This window comes from Mobula birostris, chromosome 13 (genome assembly GCF_030028105.1).
Source record: "Mobula birostris isolate sMobBir1 chromosome 13, sMobBir1.hap1, whole genome shotgun sequence".
NCBI classification, from domain to species: domain Eukaryota; kingdom Metazoa; phylum Chordata; class Chondrichthyes; order Myliobatiformes; family Myliobatidae; genus Mobula; species Mobula birostris.
The window spans coordinates 107,806,879-107,833,497 of record NC_092382.1 but is presented as its reverse complement, the minus strand read 5'-3'; the positions used below and the strand labels follow the sequence as shown (position 1 = coordinate 107,833,497).

Here is a 26,619-nt window from a genome sequence, read left to right as displayed (position 1 = left end):
ATTAAGTTCAGTTTCAAATTTGAAAAGGAGAAGTTGGTGCCAGGTGTAACAATATTTCAGTGGAACAAAGTTAATTACAGTGGTATGAGTGATGAACTGGCCCAAATCGAATGGGAAAGTAAGCTAGATGGAAGGACGGTAGAGCAGAATTGGATGAAATTCCTACAACAAGTATACCGAGTTGGATACTGTTGGGGGGGATGGCTTACCTGGGACAAGCTGAGGCAGCCGGATCTCTGGCACTGGGTCTGGTTCTTCAGTGCAGAAGGAAGGGTTGAAGAAGATGAGAGCGGTAGTGATAGGGGACGCGATAGTTATAGGTACAGAAGGGCGGTTCTGTGGTCGTGACAGAGACTCCCGGATAGCTTGCTGCCTCCCGGGTGCCAGGGTCAGGGATGTCTCTGATCGCTTGCACAGCATTCTAAAGTGGGAGGGTGAACAGCCACATGTCATGGTGCACATCGGTACCAATGACGTAGGAAGAAAGAGAGAGGAGGTCCTGAAGAGTGAGTATAGAGAGCTTGGTAGGAATTTAAAATGCGGGACCTCAAGGGTGGTAATCTCGGTATTGCTACCTGTGCTACGTGACAGTGGGGGAAAGAATAGGATGCTATGGCAGATTAACAAGTGGCTGAGGTAGTAGTGTAGGGGGCAGAGTTTCAGAGTTCAGTATCATTGGGACCTCTTCTGGGGCAGGTGGGATCTGTACAAGAGAGACGGGTTACACCTAAACTGCAAAGGGACCAATATCCTTGCAGGGAGGTTTGATAGTGCTATTGGGGAGGGTTTAAATTAGATTCGCCGGGGGATGGGAACCAGAGTGTCAGAGAAGATAGTGGAGCGGGGGTGAAAATAAATAATGTTAAAGTTCATACAAAGTCACAAATAGAAGCGTTGTGTAGGAGAGCATGGTAGATTCAAACAAGCAGACATGACTTGAGAGTTAGGGGGCATAAGTTCAGGGGTAACACGAGGAGGAACGTTTTTACACAGAGAGTTGTGGCTGTGTGGAACGAGCTTCCAGTAGCAGTGGTTGAGGCTGGGTCGATATTGTCATTTAAAGAAAAATTGGATAGGTATATGGACAGAAAAGGAATGGAGGGTTATGAGCTGAGTGCAGGTTGGTGAGACTAGGTGAGAGTAAGCGTTCGGCATGGTCTAGAAGGGCAGAGATGGCCTCTTTCCGTGCTGTAACTGATATATGGTTATATGGTTATATGTGTGTGGTGGTAATAATATTCGGAGGTGTGTCTATTTTACGGATGACACCATGATATGTGGAGGAGCAGGAAGTGTTGAACAAACGGAAAAGTTGCACAGGGACATGGTCAGTTTTGGAGAGTGGGCAAAAAAAAAAATAATGGCAGATGAGATACAATGTTAGGAAATTGTCGCGGACAAACGATGCTCGGACCCGGAGTGAGAGAGCCGTAGAAAATTCTTTATTTGTCACATGATATCATGGGGAGCACAGCCCCTAAAATCGGGATCCTGGAGCTCCCTCAGACAAGAAAACTCAGTGATATTTATACATCAACGGTACGTGACAAGAGACACTTGTGTTGAATTTTTTTTTTACAGAAGTAAAGGTCACGTGCTTCAGGACATTGTATGGTCAGATAATTCCTTATTTGAACTTTTGTCTAGCATTTTCAGAGAACGCTACCGAATAGCAAAGTAGCAGAAATATGTGCCTGAGCAGCTACACATTTTACTGAAGTGTTAGTTCTCAGGCCAGCTGGCTCAACCGCGGACACATAAAAATTCTCAGAACAAGGAAGTACAGATGCAATTATTTTTATATCTCGGTTGCGAGGCACAGTTCAGTCACACAGAGTACATTAGTTACAGATAAATGATTGTAAACTTCGAATTCACATTTTAAAACAAATCATTAGCTCCCTCAATGCCCATTACAATGTAAGGCCTTGATATTTTCTTCCACAGAAGTGTACGGCTGTACATTTTGGAAGAAGAAATAATCGGGCAGATTATTGTTTAGATGGGGAGAAAATTCAAAAAGTGCAAAGGGACTTGGGGGGGGGGGGGTCCTCGTTCAGGATACCGTAAAGGTTACCCACCAGCTTGGATCGGCTGTGAGGAAAGCAAATGCTACATTAGCATTCATTTCAAGAGAAATAATGCGTAAGAGAAAGGAGGTGTTGCTGAGTCTCTATGGGGCACTGGTGTGACCTCATTTGGAAAACTGTGTGCAGTCTTGCGCCCCCTATCTTCGAAGGGATGTACTGATGTTGGAGAGGGTTCAGGAAAGATTCACCAGGATTATTCCTGGAATGCAGGGGCTAAGATGGGAGGAACTTGTGTCGGCTCTTGTACTGTATTCATTAGCGTACAGAAGAATGAGTGACGTTATCATAGAAACATTTCGAATGTTGAAAGGGTTGGACAGAGTAGATGTGGAAAGGCTGTTTCCCTTGGTGGGTGAGTCCAGGACAAGAGGCCGCAGTCTTAGGATAAGAGCATATCCATTTAAAACAACGATGAGGAGAAATGTTTTAGCCACAGGGTCCTGGACCTATGGAATCCGTTGCTACAAACAGCTGTGGAGGTCCGATCATGGAGGGTGTTTCAGGAGGAGATTGATAGGTATCTGATTTCTCAGGGTATTTGTCAGGGTGGGAATCAAATTAAAGAGGTTAGGCGAGAGGAGGTTAGTTCACTACAGGGGGATGGGAACCAGTGCAGAGAGACAGAGGGGTGTAACGTGAGGGTAGAAACAAAAAGTACTACGGAGAAAAGTACAGGTGGCAGGCCGACAAATCCAGGGCAAGCATTAAAAAGGGCCACTTTTCAGCATAATTGTATAAGGGCTAAGAGAGTTGTAAAAGAGCGCCTGAAGGCTTTGTGTGTCAATGCAAGGAGCATTCGTAATAAAGTGGATGAATTGAAAGTGCAGATTGTTATTAATGATTATGATATAGTTGAGATCACAGAGACATGGCTCCAGGGTGACCAGGGATGGGAGCTCAACGTACAGGGATATTCAATATTCAGGAGGGATAGACATGAAGGAAGGGGAGGTGGGGTGGCGTTGCTGGTTAAAGAAGAGATTAACGCAATAGAAAGGAAGGACATAAGCCGGGAAGATGTGGAATCGATATGGGTAGAGCTGCGTAACACTAAGGGGCAGAAGACGCTGGTGGGAGTTGTTTACAGGCCACCTAACAGTAGTAGTGAGGTCGGAGATGGTATTAAACAGGAAATTAGAAATGTGTGCAATAAAGGAACAGCAGTTATAATGGGTGACTTCAATCTACATGTAGATTGGGTGAACCAAATTGGTAAAGGTGCTGAGGAAGAGGATTTCTTGGAATGTATGCGGGATGGTTTTTTCAACCAACATGTCGAGGAACCAACTAGAGAGCAGGCTATTCTGGACTGGGTTTTGAGCAATGAGGAAGGGTTAATTAGCAATCTTGTCGTGAGAGGCCCCTTGGGTAAGAGTGACCATAATATGGTGGAATTCTTTATTAAGATGGAGAGTGACATAGTTAATTCAGAAACAAAGGTTCTGAACTTAAACGGGGGTAACTTTGAAGGTATGAGACGTGAATTAGCTAAGATAGACTGGCAAATGACACTTAAAGGATTGACGGTGGGTATGCAATGGCAAGCATTTAAAGATCGCATGGATGAACTACAACAATTGTTCATCCCAGTTTGGCAAAAGAATAAATCAAGGAAGGTAGTGCACCCGTGGCTGACAAGAGAAATTAGGGATAGTATCAATTCCAAAGAAGAAGCATACAAATTAGCCAGAGAAAGTGGCTCACCTGAGGACTGGGAGAAATTCAGAGTTCAGCAGAGGAGGACAAAGGGCTTAATTAGGAAGGGGAAAAAAGATTATGAGAGAAAACTGGCAGGAAACATAAAAACGGACTGTAAAAGCTTTTATAGATATGTAAAAAGGAAAAGACGGGTAAAGACAAATGTAGGTCCCCTGCAGACAGAAACAGGTGAATTGATTACGGGGAGCAAGGACATGGCTGACCAATTGAATAATTACTTTGGTTCTGTCTTCACTAAGGAGGACATAAATAATCTTCCGGAAATAGTAGGGGACAGAGGGTCCAGTGAGATGGAGGAACTGAGCGAAATACATGTTAGTAGGGAAGTGGTGTTAGGTAAATTGAAGGGATTGAAGGCAGATAAATCCCCAGGGCCAGATGGTCTGCATCCCAGGGTGCTTAAGGAAGTAGCCCAAGAAATAGTGGATGCATTAGTGATAATTTTTCAAAACTCGTTAGATTCTGGACTAGTTCCTGAGGATTGGAGGGTGGCTAATGTAACTCCACTTTTTAAAAAAGGAGGGAGAGAGAAACCGGGGAATTATAGACCGGTTAGCCTAACGTCAGTGGTGGAGAAACTGCTGGAGTCAGTTATCAAGGATGTGATAACAGCACATTTGGAAAGCGGTGAAATGATCGGACAAAGTCAGCATGGACTTGTGAAAGGAAAATCATGTCTGACGAATCTCATAGAATTTTTTGAGGATGTAACTAGTAGAGTGGATAGGGGAGAACCAGTGGATGTGGTATATTTGGATTTTCATAAGGCTTTTGACAAGGTCCCACACAGGAGATTAGTGTGCAAACTTAAAGCACACGGTATTGGGGGTAAGGTATTGGTGTGGGTGGAGAGTTGGTTAGCAGGTCAGAGTTCGCCGTAGTGACACCATTCTGCAAGCGTCAGGTGTCATTCGCCCAATATTTTCAAATTGCTAACTCATCTGCCTCGAACACCTCTCTGGAAGTTCATTCAACCTCCTGTCTGTGATGTATAAAAATGATCTTAATGAAATTGTAGATGGGTGCATTCGTGAGTTGTATCAGATACGAAGATGGGCGGTGTTGTGGATCATGTCGAGAACTGGCAAAAAAAATCTCAATGCGACATAGATCAGTCACAGATACAGTTGGAGAAACGGAAGAGCTTAGCCCGTCATGTATCCAATGTTTGAAGAAAAGAACAAAGCAGGCAAATAATAACACAGCTGTGAAAAATAATAAACTCTGAGTCCTTCATAGAAACATAGAAACATAGAAAATAGGTGCAGGAGTAGGCCATTCGGCCCTTCGAGTCTGCACAGCCATTTATTATGATCATGGCTGATCATCCAACTCAGAACCCCGCCCCAGCCTTCCCTCCATACCCCCTGACCCCCGTAGCCACAAGGGCCATATCTAACTCCCTCTTAAATATAGCCAATGAACTGGCCTCAACTGTTTCCTGTGGCAGAGAATTCCACAGATTCACCACTGTCTGTGTGAAGAAGTTTTTTCCTAATTTCGGTCCTAAAAGGCTTCCTCTCTGTCCTCAAACTGTGGCCCCTCGTTCTGGACTTTCCCAACATCGGGAACAATCTTCCTGCATCTAGCCTGTCCAATCCCTTTAGGATCTTATACGTTTCAATCAGATCCCCCTTCAATCTTCTAAATTCCAACGAGTACAAGCCCAGTTCATCCAGTCTTTCTTCATATGAAAGTCCTGCCATCCCAGGAATCAATCTGGTGAACCTTCTTTGTACTCCCTCTATGGCAAGGATGTCTTTCCTCAGATTAGGGGACCAAAACAGCACACAATACTCCAGGTGTGGTCTCACCAAGGCCTTGTACAACTGCAGTAGTACCTCCCTGCTCCTGTATTCGAATCCTCTCGCTATAAATGCCAGCATACCATTCGCCTTTTTCACCGCCTACTGTACCTGCATGCCCACTTTCAATGACTGGTGTATAATGACACCCAGGTCTCGTTGCACCTCCCCTTTTCCTAATCGGCCACCATTCAGAGAATAATCTGTTTTCCTATTTTTGCCACCAAAGTGGATAACTTCACATTTATCCACATTAAATTGCATCTGCCATGAATTTGCCCACTCACTCAACCTATCCAAGTCACCCTGCATCCTCTTAGCATCCTCCTCACAGCTAACACTGCCACCCAGCTTCGTGTCATCCGCAAACTTGGAGATGCTGCATTTAACTCCCTCATCCAAGTCATTAATATATATTGTAAACAACTGGGGTCCCAGCACTGAGCGTTACGGTACCCCACTAGTCACCGCCTGCCATTCTGAAAAGGTCCCGTTTATTCCCACTCTTTGCTTCCTGTCTGCTAACCAATTCTCCACCCACACCAATACCTTACCCCCAATACCGTGTGCTTTAAGTTTGCACACTCATCTCCTGTGTGGGACCTTGTCAAAAGCCTTTTGAAAATCCAAATATACCACATCCACTGGTTCTCCCCTATCCACTCTACTAGTTACATCCTCAAAAAATTCTATGAGATTCGTCAGACATGATTTTCCTTTCACAAATCCATGCTGACTTTGTCCGATCCTTTCACCGCTTTCCAAATGTGCTGTTATCACATCCTTGATAACTGACTCCAGCAGTTTCCCCACCACCGACGTTAGGCTAACCGGTCTATAATTCCCCGGTTTCTCTCTCCTTCCTTTTTTAAAAAGTGGAGTTACATTAGCCACCTTCAGGTTCAGTCGGTGGTGAAGAAAGCGAAATAAATTAGGTGTATTATAGACCACCCAATGGAGAGCGAGACTTGGAGGAGCAAATTTGTAAGGAGATGGCAGATATTTGTTGTCAGCACAAGGTTGTGATTGTGGGAGATTGCAATTGTCCACACATTGACTGGGAAGCCCATTCTGTAAAAGGGCTGGATGGTTTGGAGTTTGTAAAATGTGTGCAAGATAGTTTTTTGCAGCGATACATAGAGGTACCAATTAGAGAAGGGGCAGTGTTGGATATCCTGTTAGGGAATGAGATAGGGCAGGTGACGGAGGTATCTGTTGGAGAGCACTTCGGGTCCAGTGATCACAAGACCTTTGGTTTCAATGTGATTATAGAGAAGGATTGGACTGGGCCCAGGGTTCAGATTTTTGATTGGAGAAAGTCTAACTTTGAGGAGATGAGATAGGATTTAGAAGCAGTGGATTGGGACAATTTGTTTTGTGGGAAGGATATAACAGCTAAATGAAGGACATTTAAAGTTGAAATTTTGAGGGTACAGGATCTTTATGTTCCTGTTAGGTTGAAAGGAAAGGGAGAAGTTTGAGAGAGCCATGGTTTTCAAGGGATATTGGAAACTCGGTTCGGAAAAAGAGAGATATCTACAATAAATATAGGCAGCATGGAGTAAATGAGGTGCTTGAGGAATATAAAGAATGTAAAAAGAAACTTAAAGAAATTAGAAAAGCTAAAAGAAGATATGAGATTGCTTTGGCAAGTAAGGTGAAAATAAATCCAAAGGGTTTCTACAGATATATTAATAGCAAAAGGATAGTGAGGGATAAAATTGGTCCCTTAGAGAATCAGAGTGGACAGCTATGTGTGGAACCAAAAGAGATGGGGGAGATTCTGAACAACTTCTTTTCTTCGGTATTCACTAAGAAGAAGGATACTGAATCGTGTAAGATAAGGGAAACAGGTAGGGAAGTTATGGAAACTATGATGATTAAAGAAGAGGCAGTATTGGCGCTTTTAAGGGATATAAAAGTGGATAAGTCTCCTGGTCCTGACAGGATATTCCCTAGGACATTGAGGAAAGTTAGTGTGGAAATAGCAGGGGCTCTGACAGAAATATTCCAAATGTCATTAGAAACGGGAATGGCGCCGGAGGATTGACATATTGCTCATGTTGTTCCATTGCTTAAAAAGGGTTCTAAGAGTAAACCTAGCAATTATCGGCCTCTGACTTTGACGTCAGTGGTGGGTAAATTGATGGAAAGTATTCTTAGAGATGGTATATATAATTATCTGGATAGACAGGGTCTGATTAGGAACAGTCAACATGGATTTGTGCGTGGAAGGTCACGTTTGACAAATCCTATTGAATTTTTTGAAGAGGTTACTGGGAATATTGACGAGGGTAAAGCGGTGAATGTTGTCTATATGGACTTCAGTAAAGCCTTTGACAAGGTCCCACACAGAAGGTTGGTTAGGAAGGTTCAATCGTTAGGTATTAATATTGAAGTAGTAAAATGGATTCAGCAGTGGCTGGATGAGAGACACCAGAGTGTAGTGGTGGATAACTGTGAGCCAGATTGGAGGCCGGTGACTAGTGGTGTGCCTCCGGGATCTGTACTGGGTCCAATGTTGTTTGTCATTTATATATTAATGATGTGGATGATGGAGTGGTAAATTGGATTAGTAAGTATGCAGATGATACTAAGATAGGTGGAGTTGTGGATAATGAAGTAGGTTTTCAAAGCTTGCAGAGAGATTTAGACCACTTAGAAGAGTGGACTGAAAGATGGCAGATGCAGTTTAATGCTGATAAATGTGAGGTGCTACATTTTGGTAGGACTAATCAAAATAAGACAAACATGGTAAATAGTAGGGCATTGAAGAATGCAGTAGAACAGAGGGATCTAAGAATAATGGCGCATAGTTCCCTGAAGGTGGAATCTCATGTGGATAGGGTGGTGAAGAAAGTTTTGGTATGCTGGCCTTTATAAATTAGAGCACTGAGTATACGAGTTGGGATGTAATGGTGAAATTGTATATGGCATTGGTAAGGGCAAATTTGGAGTATTGTGTACAGTTCTGGTCACCGAAATATCGGAAAGATGTCAATAGAATTGAGAGAATACAGAGGAGTTTCACTAAAATGCTGCCTAGGTTTCCATCTTCTAGTTAATGAGAAAGGTTGAACAAGTTAGGTATTTATTCTTTGGAACGTAGAAGGTTGTGGGCTGACTTCATATAGGTATTTAAGATTATGAGGGGGATAGATAGAGTTGACGTGGATAGGCTTTTCCATAAGAGGACATGAACTGAGAGTTAAAGGACGAAAGTTTAGGGGCGGGGGGGGGGGGGGGTTCTTTACTCAGAGGGTGGTAGCTGTGTGGAAAGAGCTTCCAGAAAAAAATTGTCGAGGCAGGTTCGATGTTGTCATTTAAAGTTAAATTGGATAGATATATGGACAGGAAATAAATGAAGGTTATGGGCTGAGTGCAGGTCGGTGGACTAGGTGAGAGTAAGAGTTCGGCATGGACTAGAAGGGCCGAGATGGCCTGTTTCCCTGCTGTAATCGTTATATGTTTATATATGTTTATAAGTGTTGACATTCATTTATAGAGCTATAGAATAGAAGAGCAGGGATGTGATGTTGAGGCAGCAAAAGGCACTCGTGAGACACACTTAGAGTAGTGTGTGGTGATTTGAGCTCCTGGGATAAACTGACATAAGACAGGGTTCAGAGAATATTCACGAGAATGACTCCCGGAATGAAAGGGTTGCTGTATGAAGAACATCGGGCAGCTCTTGGGCTGTATTCCCCGGTGATCAGGAGAATGAGAGGCGATCTCATAGAAACGTTCCGAATGCTCAAAAGCCTCAACAGATTAGACATGGACATTTTATTTCCCATGGTAGGGGATTCTAGGACAAGAAGGCACGACTTCAGGATTGAAGGACGTCCTTTTAGAACTGAGTTGTGGGGAAATTACTTCAGTCAGAGAGTGAGAAATCTGTGGAATTTGGTGCCACAAGCGGCTGTGGAGCCAAGTCATTGGATGCATTTCAGGCAGAGATAGATAGGCTCTTGATTAGCCAGCGTTTCAAAGGGTAATGGGAGAAGGCAGGGGAGAGAGGATGACTGGAAGAATGAGATCTGCCCATGATTGAATGGCCGAGCAGACTCGATGGCCGAATAGCCTATTTCTGCTCCTATATCTTTTGGTCTTATGGTCCTGTGGTCGCTGCACAGGTGCGCATGATCAGGAGTCGAAACTGAAGATCGGAAAGAGACTGCACTGTCTGATCTGCCTACTCTGCCTAGTTACGTTCGCACTCATCGTGACAGTGACAGCATTCTCGATCCATGGTGAGTGGAACGGTCTCCGGGTGGAGGCAAACCATAAATAAAGAGAGTGGAACAAACTGTTATTGCAAAACACCACAGTGACACGGACACCCCTCTGACCGTAACACGGATTAAAACCTACCACCATAAAACAGACAAGCCTCTAACCGTGATAAGGACACGGCCTTCACCGTAACACAATCAAGACTCATCCTGACACTGACAGGCCATTCACCATAACATGAACAATGCTGTCACCGTAGCACGGTCACGACCTTCAACGAGACACAGATAGACTCCTAACCACGACAAGGACGTGAGCATCGCCGTGATACACACATGGCCGTCACACTGACCGCAACCAACCCCTCACTGTAACAGCGACAAGCCTTTGACCGTGTCAATGATAAACTGGTCAAGGCGACACCGAAACATATCTCACAATGACACCGACACGCTCTTCATCGTGACAACATCACATTCCTTAAGGTGATCCGCTCAGCACCGCCTCGTGACAAAGACTCAGATGCCAATGTAACAAACCTTACCGAGGCAGTATCGCCGAAAATAGCGATGCACCGCTCACTGAGGCAATTACCCACACCTCATCCTGACACAAGCAAACCTGTTAACGTGCTACCAAATCACTTTAGCCTGGCACCGTCACACCCACCGTGGAAATGACACGCCTCTTACCGTGCCAAAGACACACCCCTCTCTGTGAGACCAGCACACCCCACACCATCGCACAGATACTCACCATGACACCACCAAGCCCCTCTGACATTTCCCTCGCCCTGACATCGAGATACACTTCATTGCGGCCTGGAGCAACTCTCGCCGGGGCACAGAATCATCTATCACGGTGGCACGCCACGTCCTTCACAGCAACTCGAATATGCCCCGCATGATATTGCCGGAGACCCCCATTGGAACAACAACGTAACCTTCACCGACACATTAATATACCCGTCAGCGTGACACGACAGGCCGACGCCACTCACTGTGACGACCTTCAACGTGACACTGACACAAGACTCTCTGTGACCCGCTCGGTAACGTGATGCTGACTCACGTGTCACTGTAAAGGCTAAACATCCTTCACCATCTCTCTCAGTATCACAGATTCGTCAGTCTCAGACCACCCTCGACCGAAACTGCCATGAGTTGAACTCAATTCTTCAGTCCGAGATCAACGAGATGGAAACGAAGTACAAAGCTGTGAACGAAACCAAGGCTCAAATCTGTGAATTGTTGACCAGCAGAAGAGGTGAGGCATCATTCTCATCTTTAACCCGCTCCTCATCACAGGGCAGCCACAGACAGGGGAGGCGTCACTTTGTGTTTGACATCGGGAGTAGTGAAGAGGTGGTGTGGAAGGAGATTTCCTCTGTGTTTGACGGGGGAGTGTGTCATGGTGCTGCGTGGAGGAAGTTTCACTCTGTCACTGAACCCAGGAGAGTGTGACGGGACGGTGTGGAGGTGGATTCCCTCTGTGTCTGACCACGGGATTGTGTGACGTAACATTACAACTTCTGACTCCGGGAAATTCTGATGTGACGGTGGATCCAGCTGCACTCTGTGTCTGACAGGCGGACTGTGTGATCGGACAGGGCCCAGAGAGCTTCACTCCATGTCTGACCCCTGAATGGTATTATGGCACCGTGGAGAGAGAGTTTCACTTTGAATCCGGGAGTGTGTGAGGGGACGGTGCAGAGGGGCGTTCACTCTGTGTCTGATGGGATCGGGGAGAGAGAGAGAGAGAGAGAGAGAGAGAATGTGTCTGACTCTGGGAGTGTGTGATGGGAAAGTGCAGAGGGGAGGTCACTTTATGTTACATCAGATTGTGTGATTGGATGTTGTGAAGGTTGTCTGACCCCGTGAGTGTGCCATGGGAAGTGAGGGCGGAACTTCACTTTGTGTGTGAACACAAGGGGGTGTGATGGGACGGTTCAGATACAGTTGCCAGGGAGTGTGTGATGAAACGTAAGGAGGGAGAATCACACTTTGTTAGACTCGGTGGTGTGTGATGTGGCCGTGCAGAGGGAGATTCATTCTGTGTCTGACCACGTGAGTGTGGTACTGGACGTGAGGAGGGAGATTCGCACTGTGTTATTCTCGGGAGTGTGTGATGGGACGGTGAGGAGGCAGCTTCCCTCTGTGCCAGACAGTTTGCTCTGTGGTGTGTTGAGAAGATGTAGAGGGAGAATCAGTCTCCCTCTGACATTTGTCGTGTGCGCTAAGGGAATTTCTTTCCGTGTCTAACCCCTGGAGTGTGTGATGGGGTTGCAGAGAGAGAGAGATTCAGAGTGTGTCTGAACAAGGCTGTGTGAGATTGGACTTTGGGGAAGGATCTATATTCTGATATCTTACTCAAGGAGTGTATGAGCGGCCGAGGGGAGGTAGCTTCACTCTGTGTCTGACCCAGAGACTGTGTAATGAAACGGTGGGGAAGGAGTAACACCCAGAATCTGACACGGGAAGAGTGTAATTGGACAGTGTGCAGGAAACATCACTCCACGTCTGACCGCTGGAATGTGTGATAAGCCCATGAGAGAGAGATTCACTCTGTTTCTGACGCAGGGAGTACGTGACGAGGCTTTGTAGAGGGAACTAAACTCGGCGTCTGATTCCCGGAGTGTATGATTTGACAATGTGGACGTGAGCTTCACTCCACGTCTGACGCCTAGAGTGTGTGCTGAGACCGTGGAGAGAGAGATTCCATTTGCGCCTGACCGTTTTAGTCTGTGATCTGACCGTATGCAGGGAGCTTGAATCTGTGTCTCACCCCGTGTGTGTATCATTGGACTCTGTGACACGGTGTGCGTGTGATGGGAAGGAATAGCGGAGGTGGGGTGGTGGGTGAGTGCGTTTGGGAGGGAGGTCATGTGTGTGACTGACAGCGGGAACATTGACGCGTGCCTGGATGGTGTTCCGCTCTGTGTCTGATAACAGAAGTGTGAGATAGAACGATGCAGAGGGAGAATCTCTAGTTTTCTGACCCCTGTGTTGTGTGATGTGACGGGGTAGAAGGAGCATCATACTGTGTCGGACCACGGGAGTATGCGGTCGGGTGGTGCCGAGAGCATTTCATTTCCTATCTGATCACGGGCGGGTGTAACGGGGTAGTGTGGGCGGAGGTTGACTCTGTGTGTGCCCGCAGGACTGTGTGATGTGACAGTGTGCAGGGAGCTTCACTCCATGTCTGACCCAGGCGTGTCTGATAGTGTGGTGCAGAGAAAGCTTCAGTCTGAGGCTGAACCCGGGACAGTGCGGAAGGAGCATAACTCTGTGTCTGACACCGGGGGAGTATGATGGGCCCGTGAGACAACAGCGTCATTCTTCGTCTCTCCCCGAGAGCGTGTGACGGGTCATTGCGGATGGAAGGCAATGTGTGTCTGACCCATCAGGAAGTCTGTGACTGAATGGCGTGCGGAGACCAACACTGTATAACTGACTCCGGGTGTCTGTGATGGGTCTGTTTCTGATCCTGCTCGTGTGTCACGGGAGAGTGGAAGAGAGCTTCTCTCCATGTCTTTCACAAGGTGTCAGTAATCAGACGGTGCTGAAGCAGCTACACTGTGCCTGATCCCTGGAGTGTGCTCTATGCCTTACCGCTCGATTTTATGGTGGGAGGGTATGGAGCAGACGTCTCTCTGTTTTTCACCCGGGAGTGTGTGATAGGATGGTGTGGAGGGAGCTTCTTGCGTATCTGACCTCTGTGTTGTGTGATCTGACGGGAAAGAAGAGCAGCAGACTGTGTCTGACCACGGTGAGATAGGGCTGAAAGTGTTTCGTTTTCTGTCTTATCACGGGAGAGTGGAATGGGGTAGAGTAGACGGAAAAGTACCATGGACATGTGGTCGATGTTTAGAGATCTCTTGCAGGATGTTAGGGATAAATTTGTCCCGGTGAGGAAGATAAAGAATGGTAGGGTGGAGGAACCATGGGTGACAAGTGAGGTGGAAAATCTAGTTAGGTGGACGAAGGCAGCATACATGTGGTTGAGGAAGCAACGATCAGATGGGTCAATTGAGGAATATATGGAAACAAGAAAGGAGCTTAAGAAGGGGCTGAGAAGAGCAAGAAGCGTGCATAAGAAGGCCTTGGCGAGTAGGGTAAAGGAAAACCCCAATGCATTCTTCAATTATGTGAATAAAAAAAGGATGACAGGAGTGAAACATGGAAACATAGAAAATAGGTGCAGGAGTAGGCCCTTCGGCCCTTCGAGCCTGTACCGCCATTCAGTATGATCATGGCTGATCATCTAACTCAGAAACCTGTACCAGCCTTCTCTCCATACCCCCTGATCACTTTAGCCACAAGGGCCATATCTAACTCCCTCTTAAATAGAGCCAATGAACTGGCCTCAACTGTTTCCTGTGGCAGAGAATTCACAGATTCACCACTCTCTGTGTGAAGAAGTTTTTCCTAATCTTGGTCCTAAAAGGCTTCCCCTTTATCCTCAAACTGTGACCCCTCGTTCTGGACTTCCCCAACAGCGGGAACAATCTTCCTGCATCTAGCCTGTGAAATCCCTTTAGAATTTTATACGTTTCGATAAGATCTCCCCCTCAATCTTCTAAATTCCGGCGAGTATAAGCCTAGTCGATCCAGTCGTTCATCATATGAAAGTTCTGCCATACCAGGAATCAATCTGGTGAACCTTCTTTGTACACCCACTCCGGCAAGAATGTCTTTCCTCAGATTAAGGCAGTGGTCCCCAATCACCGGGCCGCAAAGCATGCGCTACAGGGCCAGGAGAAAACGATATAATTTAGCGATAGGAGTCATCCGAACCTGTCCTCATTTACTGTCTCGGTCACTGAGGAGCTTGAAAGCACACGACGTCATTACCCGCGCGACATGCATGTCAGCGCGGGAAGGAGATCAACTCCTCAAGCTTACAAATGACGGCGGGCTGAAAAGTATGTTTGATATAACATCTCTGCCGGCATTCTGGATCAAAGTCACGGCTAAATATCCTGAGATATCATTAGGGTACCAAAACTGCACACAATACTCCAGGTGTGGTCTCCCTAGGACTTGTACAGCTGCAGTAGTACCTCCCTGCTCCTGTATTCGAATCCTTTTGCTATGAATGCCAGCATACCATTCGCCTTTTTCACCGCCTGCTGTACCTGCATGCCCACTTTCAATGAGTGCTGTATAATGACACCCAGGTCTCGTTGCACCTTCCCTTTTCCTAATCGGCCGCCATTCAGATAATAATTTGTTTTCCTGTTTTTGGCACCAAAGTGGATAACCTCACATTTATCTACATTAAGTTGCATCTGCCATGAATTTGCCCACTCACCCAACCTATCCAAGTCACCCTGCATCCTCTTAGCATCCTCCTCACAGCTAATACTGCCGCCCAGCTTCGTGTCATCCGCAAACATGGAGATGCTGCATTGAATTCCCTCATCTAAATCATCAATATATATTGTAAACAACTGGGGTCCCGGCACTGAGCCTTCAGGCACCCCACTAGTCTCTGCCTGCCATTCTGAAAAGATACCGTTTATTCACACATTTTGCTTCCTATCTGCCAACCAATTCTCTATCCATAGCAATACCATACCCCCAATACCGTGTGCTTTAAGGTTGCACACTACTCTCCTGTGTGGGACTTTGTCAAAAGCCTTTTGAAAATCCAAATATACCACATCCACTGGTTCTCCCCTATCCACTCTACTAGTTACATCCTCAAAAAATTCTATGAGATTCGTCAGACATGATTTTCCTTTCACAAATCCATGCTGACTTTGTCCGATGATTCCACCGCTTTCCAAATGAGCTGTTATCACATCTTTGACTCTAGCATTTTCCCTACCACCGAAGTCAGGCGAACCGGTCTATAATTCCCCCGTTCTCTCTCTCTCTTTCTCTCTCTCTCTCTCTCTCTCTCTCTCTCTCTCTCTCTCTCTCTCTCTCTCTCTCTCTCTCTCTCTCTCTCTCTCTCTCTCTCTCTCTCTCTCTCTCTCTCTCTCTCTCTCTCTCTCTCTCTCTCTCTCGTTTAAAGCGAGGTTGCATTACCCTCCCTCCAATCCTCAGGAACTAGTCCAGAATCTAAAGAATTTTGAAAAATTATCACTAATGCATTCACTATTTCTTGGGCTACTTCCTTAAGCACTCTGGGATGCAGACCATCTGGCCCTGGGGATTTATCTGCCTTTAATCTCTTCAATTTACCTAACACCACTTCCCTACTAACATGTATTTCCCTCAGTTCTTCCATCTCACTAGTCCCTCCGTCTCCTACTATTCAGGGAAGATTATTTATGTCCTCCTTAGTGAAGACAGAACCAAAGTAGGTATTCAATTGGTCTGCCATTTCCTTGCTCCACGTAATCAATTTATCTGTGTTTCGTCTGCAAGCTTGCCAACCCAGCCTTCCACCCCCACATCCAGGTCGTTAATAAAAATCACGAAACGTAGAGATCCCAGAACGGATCCTTGTGCGACACCTCGAGTCACAACCCTCCAATCCGAATGTATTCCCTCCACCACGACCTTATGCCTTCTGCATGCAAGCCCTTTCTGAATCCACCTGGCCAAACCTCCCTGGATCTCATGCCTTCTGACCTTCTCAATAAGCCTGCCGTGTGGAACCTTGTCAAATGTCTTACTAAAATCCATAGAGATCACATCCACATCGATACCCTCATCTATATGCCCGGTCACCTTCTCAAAAAACTCTATCAGGCTTGTTAGATACGATCTGCTCTTCAAGAAGGCTTAAGGAATTCTTGTCTTTATTAGTCGAGGCATTGAATACAAATGTCAGGGAGTTATGTTGCAACTTTATAAACATCACCAGTTAGTATGAATCAGGCGTTTCGTATGCAGCTCTGGTCACCAGATTATCGGATGTATGTTAAGGCGCTGGGTACCCACCAGAGAGGTGTAACAGGATGCTGCCTGGATTCGATGGCATGTGTTACAACGAGAGGTCGGACACATGGGTTGCTTCCTATAGAGCGGAGGAGGCTCCGGGGAGATCCGACTGATCTCTGGAATCCGTCAGACTCCCGTCAGCCAAACACAAGCCAAGGAATTTGGACTCTCAGCGACGACGGCTGACAATAGCTGAGATTGAGAGAGGGAGAGGGTGATCGTGATGGAAGGAGACAGCGTGGATCGTGGGTGGAAGCGAGTCCCAGTGGGAGTCACGGCTGAATTCACGCACAAACTGAAAGTTCTCTCTACAGGTCCGCATAAACAAGAGTCGAAAGAAAACATCGGAAATAGAGCGTACCATAAGATCTGCCTACTCTGCCTCGTTACATCCATCCTCGTCGCGATAGTGGCCGGCCTCTCGATCCATGGTGAGTCGAACGAGCTCCGGCAGGAGTCAGACCATAAACAAACAGAGTGGGATGAAATGTTAGCGCATAACCTCACCGTGACACCGACACGCCTCCCACAGTGACATCGACACACCCCTCACAGTGACACCGACACACCCCACATCATAAGACTGAGTCTCCCCTCACAAGGATACAGTAACACACTTCACCGTGACACCGGCCGTCCCCACACCGTGAAATTCTCACGGCCCACACCGTGATACTGACACTCCCCCTCACTGTGACACGGACACTTCCCTCACTGTGACACCGCCTCTCTCTTCACCGTGACACTTATACACTGCACATAGAAACACTGACACGCCCTCCACCGTAACACCGACACTTCACTCACTGTGACACCGCCACAACCCTTTCCGTAACACTGATAAACCGCTCATTGTCACACCGACACACCGTTCACTGTAACAGTGACAGAGCAATCTGCGTGATAGCGACTCTCACATCACTGTGACACCGGCAATCCCCTCTCTGTGACACCACCACACCACTCACTGTGACATTGGCACTTCCAACACCGTGATCCCGAAGCTCTCCGCACCGTCACATTGACTGTTCCCTCACTGTGACACCGATACTCCCCACAACTTGACGCTAAACCTGCGAACACAGTGACACCGACACACTCCTCACCGTGACACCGACACATACCCCTCACCGTGACACCGACACATATCCCTCCCCGTGACACTGTCAAGCCCACACTATTACACCGGCACTCCCCTTACCGTGACACTTACACACCCCACACAGCCACTGACACTGCCCACAGAGTGACACCGTCACGCTCCTCACCGTGACTCCGGCACGCTCCACTCTGAGACATCATCACGCCCCTCACCGTAACACCGAGAGTCCCGTCACCGTGACACCGACACTTTCCTCATTGTGACTCTTACACACTCCACACCATAATATTTGCAGCTCCTTCACCGTGACACTGACCCTTCACTCACTGTGACATCGACACAACTCTCTCCGTGACACTGTTACACCCCTGTGCGTGACGCCGATACTCCGCTCACAGTGTCACAGTGAGGCCCCTCACTGTGAACCACACACCCCTCACTCTGACAGGGACACACCTCACACCGTGCCACTGACACACCCCTTACCATCACCCTCAGCATCACAGACTCGTCAGTCTCTGATTGGCTCCGACCGAAACTACCGGAGACTTTGGGAACAACATCAGGAGATGAACAGGAGCCAGCGCCAATGTCAACAGCAAGTTCGTGAGTTGAACTCAACCGTTAAATCCAGGACATCTGAGAATTCCCGCCTGGATCTCTCCCAGAGAAACTGTCTGAAGAATATTTCCGTCCTCAACAACAACCTCTCCAAACTCGAAAACAACATTACCGTCCTCAACTCCGATCTCTCAGAGCTGAATCAAACACACACCGATCTCCATCGTCAATTCAATCAGCTCGAAACGAAGTACAAAACCATCTCTGAAAACAAAGTTCAGATTTGCCAGTACCTCACCAGCAGAAGAGGTGAGACGACATCCCCCGCTGCTCGTGCTTCTCATCACAGGAGGGTGGGGGTGGGGGTGAGATAGGGGGAGGGAGGAGGTTGAGAGCTTCACTCCGTCTCTTATGCCGGGAGTGTGTGATGGGATAGGCTGGAGGGAGTTTTACTCTGTATCCCACCCCGGCACTGTGTGATGGGGCGGTGTGGAGTGAGATTCACTCTGTGTCTGACCCCAGGAGTGTGCGATGGGACGGAGTGGAGGGAGCTTCACTCTGTGTCTGACACCAGGAGTGCGTGATGGGACGGTATGAAGGGAGCTTCACTCTATGACTGACTTCGGGAGTGTGTGATGCGACGATGTGGAGGGAGATTTTCTCTGTGTCTAACCCCGAGAGTGTGTGATAGGACGGTTTGGAGGGACATTAATTCTGTGTGTCTGACCCTGGGAGTGTGTGATGGGGCGGTGTGGAGGGACATTAATTCTGTGTGTCTGACCCTGGGAGTGTGTGATGGGGCGGTGTGGAGGGAGCTTCATTCTGGGTCTGGCCGTCGGAAGAGTTTTTGATGGGACGGTGTGAGAGCAGCGACACCTGCTGTCTGAATCCGGGATGGCAAACAAGAGGATTTCAGCAGACGCTGGAAATTCAAGCAACAGACATCAAAGTTGCTGGTGACCACAGTAGGCCAGGCAGCATCTCTAGGAAGAGGTACATCGACGTTTTAGTCCGAAACCCTTCGTCAGGACTAACTCCTCCTGTCATTTTGGATCTCCCCTCCCCCTCCCACTTCCAAATCTCTTACTAACTCTTACTTCAGTTAGTCCTAACGAAGCGTCTCGGCCTGAAACGTCGACTGTACCTCTTCCTGGAGATGCTGCCTCGACTGCTGGGTTCAACAGCAACTTCGATGTGTGTTGCTCGAATCTGGGATGGGACGTTGTACATGGAGGTTGACTTCCCTCTGTTCCCAGCCGGTGCAATTGGAGGTATGGAGGCACATTCAGTGTTGCTTGTTCCTGATTTGCAGAGCAAACGTGTCCCCAGGACTGGATTGACAATGAAGATCGGTGTTATTTAATATCCAGGTTGGAGAATTCTTATGATGGAGCGAGGGAACATTGTTCAAAATTTGATGCAAGGCTCCTGGAAATAAATTCAAACGTGGAAAGGGTAAGTGTCACACCGTGAGAGGAGATATAAACAACAATCACACACTCCCGTGGACTAACATAGATTCAATCATTCCACACCGTCCCATCACACACTCCCGGGGATAGACACAGAGTGAAACTCCCTCCAGAATGAGAATCATAATCGGGTTTATTATCACCGGCATGTGACGTGAAATTTGTTAACATAGCAGCAGCAGTTCAATGCAATACATAATACAGCAGAAGGGAGAGAGGTATAGAGAGAGAGAGAGGGAGCGAGAGAGAGAGAACAATAAATAAACAAGCAAATCAATTACGTATATTGAATAGATTATTAAAAAGTGCAAAACAGAAAACTGTACATTTTTAAAAAAGTGAGGTAGTGTCCAAAGCTTCAAAGTCCATTTTTGAATCGGATGGCGGAGGAGAAGTTGCTGTTCCTGAATCGCTGAGTGTGTGCCTTAGGGCTGCTGTACCTGCTACCTGATGGTAACAGTGAGAAAAGGGCATGCCCTGGGTGCTGGAGGGTCCTAAAAATGGACGCTAGCTTCCTGAGGCACCGCTCCCTGAAAGTATCCTGGGTACTTTGTCGGCGAGTCCCAAAGATGGAGTTGACAAGATTTACAAACCTTTGCAGCTTCTCTCGGTCCTGTGCAGTAGCACCTCCATACCAGACAGAGATGCAGCCTGTCAGAATGTTCTCGAAGGTAGGACTATGGAAGTTCTTGAGTGTGACAGCATGAAGTCCCTCCACACCGTCTCATCACACACTCCCGGGGTCAGACACAGAGTGAATCTCCCTCCACACCCTCCCATCACACACTCCCGGGGTCAGACACAGAGTGAATCTCCCTCCACACCGTCCCATCACACACTCCCGGTGTCAGACACAGAGTGAATCTCCCTCCGCACCGTCTCATCACACACTCCCGGGGTCAGACACAGAGTGAATCTCCCTGCACACCGTCTCATCACACACTCCCGGGGTCAGACACAGAGTGAATCTCCCTCCACACCGTCCCATCACACACTCCCGGGGTCAGACACAGAGTGAATCTCCCTCCACACCGTCCCATCACACACTCCCGGGGTCAGACACAGAGTGAATCTCCCTCCACACCGTCTCATCACACACTCCCGGGGTCAGACACAGAGTGAATCTCCCTCCACACCGTCTCATCACACACTCCCGGGGTCAGACACAGAGTGAATCTCCCTCCACACCGTCCCATCACACACTCCCGGGGTCAGACACAGAGTGAATCTCCCTCCACACCGTCTCATCACACACTCCCGGGGTCAGACACAGAGTGAATCTCCCTCCTCTCCGTCTCATCACACACTCCCGGGGTCAGACACAGAGTGAATCTCCCTCCACACCGTCCCATCACACACTCCCGGGGTCAGACACAGAGTGAATCTCCCTCCACACCGTCCCATCACACACTCCCGGGGTCAGACACAGAGTGAATCTCCCTCCGCACCGTCCCATCACACACTCCCGGGGTCAGACACAGAGTGAATCTCCCTTCGCACCGTCCCATCACACACTCCCGGGGTCAGACACAGAGTGAATCTCCCTCCATACCGTCCCATCACACACTCCCGGGGTCAGACACAGAGTGAATCTCCCTCCTCTCCGTCCCATCACACACTCCCGGGGTCAGACACAGAGTGAATCTCCCTCCACACCGTCTCATCACACACTCCCGGGGTCAGACACAGAGTGAATCTCCCTCCACACCGTCTCATCACACACTCCCGGGGTCAGACACAGAGTAAATCTCCCTCCTCTCGGTCCCATCACACACTCTCGGGGTCAGACACAGAGTGAATCTCCCTCCACACCGTCTCATCACACACTCCCGGGGTCAGACACAGAGTGAATCTCCCTCCACACCGTCTCATCACACACTCCCGGGGTCAGACACAGAGTGAATCTCCCTCCTCTCCGTCCCATCACACACTCCCGGGGTCAGACACAGAGTGAAGCTCCCTCCACACCGTCCCATCACACACTCCCGGGGTCAGACACAGAGTGAAGCTTCCTCCACACCGTCCCATCACACACTCCCGGGGTCAGACACAGAGTGAATCTCCCTCCACACCGTCCCATCACACACTCCCGGGGTCAGACACAGAGTGAATCTCCCTCCGCACCGTCCCATCACACACTCCCGGGGTCAGAGACAGAATGAATCTCCCTCCACACCGTCCCATCACACACTCTCGGGTCAGACACAGGGTGAATCTCCCTCCACACCATGACATCGCATACTCCCGGGGTCAGACGCAGTGTGAATCTCCCTCCACACAGTCCCACCTCACACTCCCAGGGTCAGACAGAAAGTGAACCTCCCTCCACACCATGAAATCACATACCTCCGGGGTACACACAGAGTGAAGCTGCCACCACACCGGCCCATTACACATCCCTGGGATTAGACACTGGGTGATTCCATCTCCGTGCATCTCTTTACTTTTTCGCCTGGTCAGGCATGGAGAGAGGATAAATATAACTCTCAGGATCGACCAGCATGCGTTTGTCTGGGGGTCGGGGGTATCACTGCCTCGGGCCCGGCCCAACTGAGAAATCTCGTTTGTGTGGACGTTGCGTGATGTGTTGCCTGGTTACAAATCAATCCCACGAAATAACGAGCAGTACACCATATGCAATTAAACGATAGAGCTTAATGATTCTTAATTTGTCTGTCTGGTTAGCATCGAAAACAGAGAGAAAAAGGGCCCATTTTAACGAAAGTGTCTAATGTGCTCCTTGTAGCTGAATGTTTTCCGTCCGTTCGTTCTCTATCGATTTCCCCCGGGGCGTCGTCGAACTCCCGACCGCATTCCAAGTCAGCTCAGATCTGCAGTCTACGAGTTCCCCGTTCTGGCATCTTGTCTTTGCATCTTTTCTCTAACAAAAGCCCGCGAATTCCACGCACTCGGTCACACAAGAACGAACACCCCTCCTATCATGGGACGCCACACATTCACAAGGCCCCGTTATCTCCAGACATAACCCAAACACACCGCGGCTGCAAAAAAAAACATTACATCAGCAGTGAAACTTTTCCCAGGGCGTTACATGCACATTAAACAAAAGAATTTAATTTCACAGGATTTTGTTTCCAGTTCTTTCGACTCCGAATACAGATATCACTGGATTGAAAATTGCGGAGACGGGTGAGGTTTGGGCTGTTGCAGGTCGGTGGGGTGAGATTGACACGAGACCGTGGGGAGAAAGTTGGGCAGTGGGATTATTTTTCAGACTGACACGAAGCAATGGGGAGAGTGGGTCAGTGGGATTAGTTTGAGTGCTGACACAGATCTGTGGGGAGAGAGTGGGTCAGTGAGATTAGTCTGTTGACTGATAGAGGGTTCTCAGGAGAAGGTGGTGCAGTGGGATTAATATGGGAACTAACTCGGGATTGTAGGGGAGCGCGGTGTAATGAGACTCGCACGGCCAAGATCCCTGGGCTGTGGGGAGAGAGTGGATTACTGAGATTACTTTGGTCCCTAGTTCTCTGCTGGATCTTTTTTGTCTTTGTTGACAGTTGCCTGACAGGTGGATAGGGCAGTTAAGAAAGCTTATGGGATGTTAGCTTTCTTAAGTCGAGGGATAGAGTTTAAGAGTCGCGATGTAATGATACAGCTCTATAAAACTCTGGTCAGGCCACACTTGGAGAACTGTGTCCAGTTCTGGTCTCCTCAGTATAGGAAGGATGTGGAAACTTTGGAAAGGGTACAGAAGAGATTTACCAGGATGCTGCTTGGTTTGTGAGTATGCATTATGATCAGAGATTAAGGGAGATAAGCTTTTACTCTTTGGAGAGAAGGAGGATGAGAGGAGAAATGATTGAGGTGTACACGATGATAAAAGAGATCGGGAGAGTGGATAGCCAGCGCCTCTTCCCCAAGGCACCACAGCTCAATACAAGAGGACATGGCTTTAAGGTGAGGGGTGGGAAGTTCAAGGGGGATATTAGAGGATGTTTTTTTTCACTCAGAGAGTGGTTGGTGGGTGGAATGCACTGCCTGAGTCAGTGGTGGAGGCAGATACACTAATGAAGTTTAAGAGACTACTGGACAAATATACGGAGGAATTTAAGTTGGGAGGTTATATGGGATGCAGGGTTTGAGGGTCGACAGAACATTGTAGGCCGAAGGGTCTGTACTGTGCTGTATTCTTCTATGTTCTATGTTCTATGAAATTGTTTAACTCTCTTTGATAGGATTTTTTCCTCTTATCTACTGTACAAGACATACTATGGATCCCCCACCTGCATTAAGTGCGACTCGGACTCACAGAGCTACAGTTGTAAAAGGAAACAGAGATTCATCTGCGAGAAGTCTGCACATTTATACCCAGATATTCCTGAAGAGATCCAAAGTCTCTGTCAACACCCCGTGGGACCGACTTCAATCAAATGACAACACCCCACTCCACCCCATTCAATCTACCCCTCTCTCACCTCCCCATCCTTTTATCCCTTCCCAGCCTCTCTGCCCTAACACTTACCCCATTCTCCTCCTTTACTCTCATCCCCATTCTCCCCCACTACTCCCTCTCCCACCATCCGAACTACTCTTCTTTCCTCTCGGCCCCGCTCTCCCCATCTCCGCCACCCACATTTACTCCCCCTTTCCAACCCTCTTCACCCTCTGCCCTTCTAATCCCCAACTCATTCCGCTTCTCTTCTTTCCTCTCCTCCACGGACCTCATTTTCTGCCTCCCCTCTCTGGTTCCCTCCACCAACTCTCGCTTCAATTCTGTACGCACTGGCCCTCAGTTCACCAACAAAGAGGAAAAGTCTGTGCACATTCACCCTGTCTGTGCCTCTCCTGGCTTCATACCTACGCTCCAAGGAACAAAGCCCCATCCTTCATGCCTTCTCTCCATAACTCAGACCCTCGAGTCCCGGCAACATCCTCGTAAATCTCCCTCTGCGCTCTTTCCAGTTCAGTGGCATCTTTCCTACAGCAGCGCGACCAGAACTGAACACCGTACTCCCAGCGCGGCCTCACCGACCTTTTGTACAACCACAGCGTGGCTTCAGCGCGGTACAAAGATATAAAATTCACGACAATTGGGAAAATTAATAAATACTGCAAAAAGGTGAATACCGAGGGAGTGTTTAAGTGTTCAGGGAGCGTTCGCTATCTGATATCGGAGGGAAGCAACTGCTTGTAAATTGTCGTGTTTCCTGGCTCCTGTACCCCTCCCCGATGGTACCGATGAGCACAGGGCATTTCCCGGCGGGAGAGGGCCCTCGCTGATGGATGCGGTCTTCCCGAGGCATTCCTTCTTGAACATGTCCTCGATGGAGGAGACGGTTGTACCCGTGATGGAGCTGGCTGAGTCTAGAACCTTCTGTGGTCCATGGCGACCCTCTGCGTTGCAGCCTCCACACCAGGCGGCCATGCGACAAGCCAGAATGCTCGACACCGTACATCCTTAGAAATGTGCGAGTCTGGTTTTGATGTTAAATCCACTATCTTTATTAGTAACTACTTATAATATAGTAACTTAATCAAGATAAACAAAAGTTAACCGTGTTATGTGTAGATATGTGCGTAAATGTAACTATTAAGCTGCGGTGGGGAGGCTTAGCATCTTGAGATGGAAAAGCAGGAATGTTCAGTAATCCACGAAATAAATTATGGGAGAGAGTTTTGTAATCCAATGTAAAACGTAGAGGGAAAGGGTCAGTACAAATATTCCACAGATATCACGCTGGTAAAACGAGATAACAGTGTCATTCCAAATGCACATACGAATTATCACCGAAAGTGACCGTTTCACGGGAATATCGTCTTGCAGAGGTTATCACACAGCATACCCAGGCAAGGGCTACAAAAGTGGTCCTACCGGATACCCCAAAATCCACTTCTATGGATTGTACAAAGTGACAGTCACACATTCGTTGTGTGCCGTGTTCCGATGTTTAGAACACACTTCTGGGCACAGGAGATTTCCAAACCTCAGCTGCGACAAACTGAGGCTACCGGCTTCCCCAGCCTTTCCCTCTCTCTACTGCGACTGAAGGTCTCTCTCTCAATCTCACTGTGTTTAATCTGCACAAACCATGGCAGCCAGTGACTGACGTCATAAACCCGCCTCCCACGGGCGATCTTAAAGCGACAGTCCACAGTAAACGAAACCTGCGGGTTCGTAACCACACCGACCCATTACACACTCCCGTGGTCAGACACAGAATGATGCTCTCTCCACACCGTCCCACCACACACTCCCGGGGTCATACACAGAGCGAACTTCCTTCTCCACCGTCCCATCACACCCCCCGGAGTCAGACACAGAGCGAATCTCCCTCCACACCGTCCAATCACACACTCCCGGGGTCAGGCACAGCGTGCAGCTCGCTCCTCACCGTCCCACCACACGCTACCGGTCTGACGCAGAGTGAAACTTCATCCACCCCGCCTCATCACACAGTCCCGAGGTCAGACACAGAATTAAGCTACCTCCATACCGTTTTATCACACAGTTAGGTGGTCAGACACAGAGTGAAGCTCCCTCCGCACCGACCCTTCACACACTCCTGATGTAGTAATCCGAGAGAAGCTCCGTGGATAGTTTTCCATTCTAGGCATTAATCAAAGGAATTTAATTTCACATAGTTTTGTTAGCACTCTAATGTCACCCGTATCCCCGCATACTGAATTGGAAAATGCAAAAAAGGGTAAGGTTTGGACTGATCTGTGTGGTGAGAATTAGGGGATGACACGGTACTGTCGGTAGAAAATTGGATT

The 26,619-nt window shown here is 48.0% G+C and overlaps 1 protein-coding gene across 4 annotated transcripts in view; it reads left to right on the top strand.

Annotated features, from left to right (window-relative positions):
- Positions 1 to 26,121, top strand: part of LOC140207294 (uncharacterized) — a 52,657-nt gene extending 26,536 nt beyond the window's left edge. The window contains exons 5-11 of one of the 4 annotated variants that reach the window (XM_072275778.1): positions 9,751 to 9,867; positions 10,964 to 11,116; positions 17,061 to 17,177; positions 18,347 to 18,718; positions 19,722 to 19,864; positions 22,967 to 23,031; positions 24,109 to 26,121. In XM_072275778.1, coding sequence (XP_072131879.1) covers positions 9,751 to 9,867; positions 10,964 to 11,116; positions 17,061 to 17,177; positions 18,347 to 18,718; positions 19,722 to 19,864; positions 22,967 to 23,031; positions 24,109 to 24,784 — 1,643 coding nt within the window. In that variant the 3' untranslated portion in view covers positions 24,785 to 26,121. Of the gene's footprint in view, positions 1 to 9,750; positions 9,868 to 10,963; positions 11,117 to 17,060; positions 17,178 to 18,346; positions 18,719 to 19,721; positions 19,865 to 22,966; positions 23,032 to 24,080 lie in introns of all 4 variants that reach the window. The other 3 variants (XM_072275779.1, XM_072275780.1, XM_072275781.1) reach the window with 3 other exon arrangements.
- Positions 26,122 to 26,619: the final 498 nt, after the last annotated feature.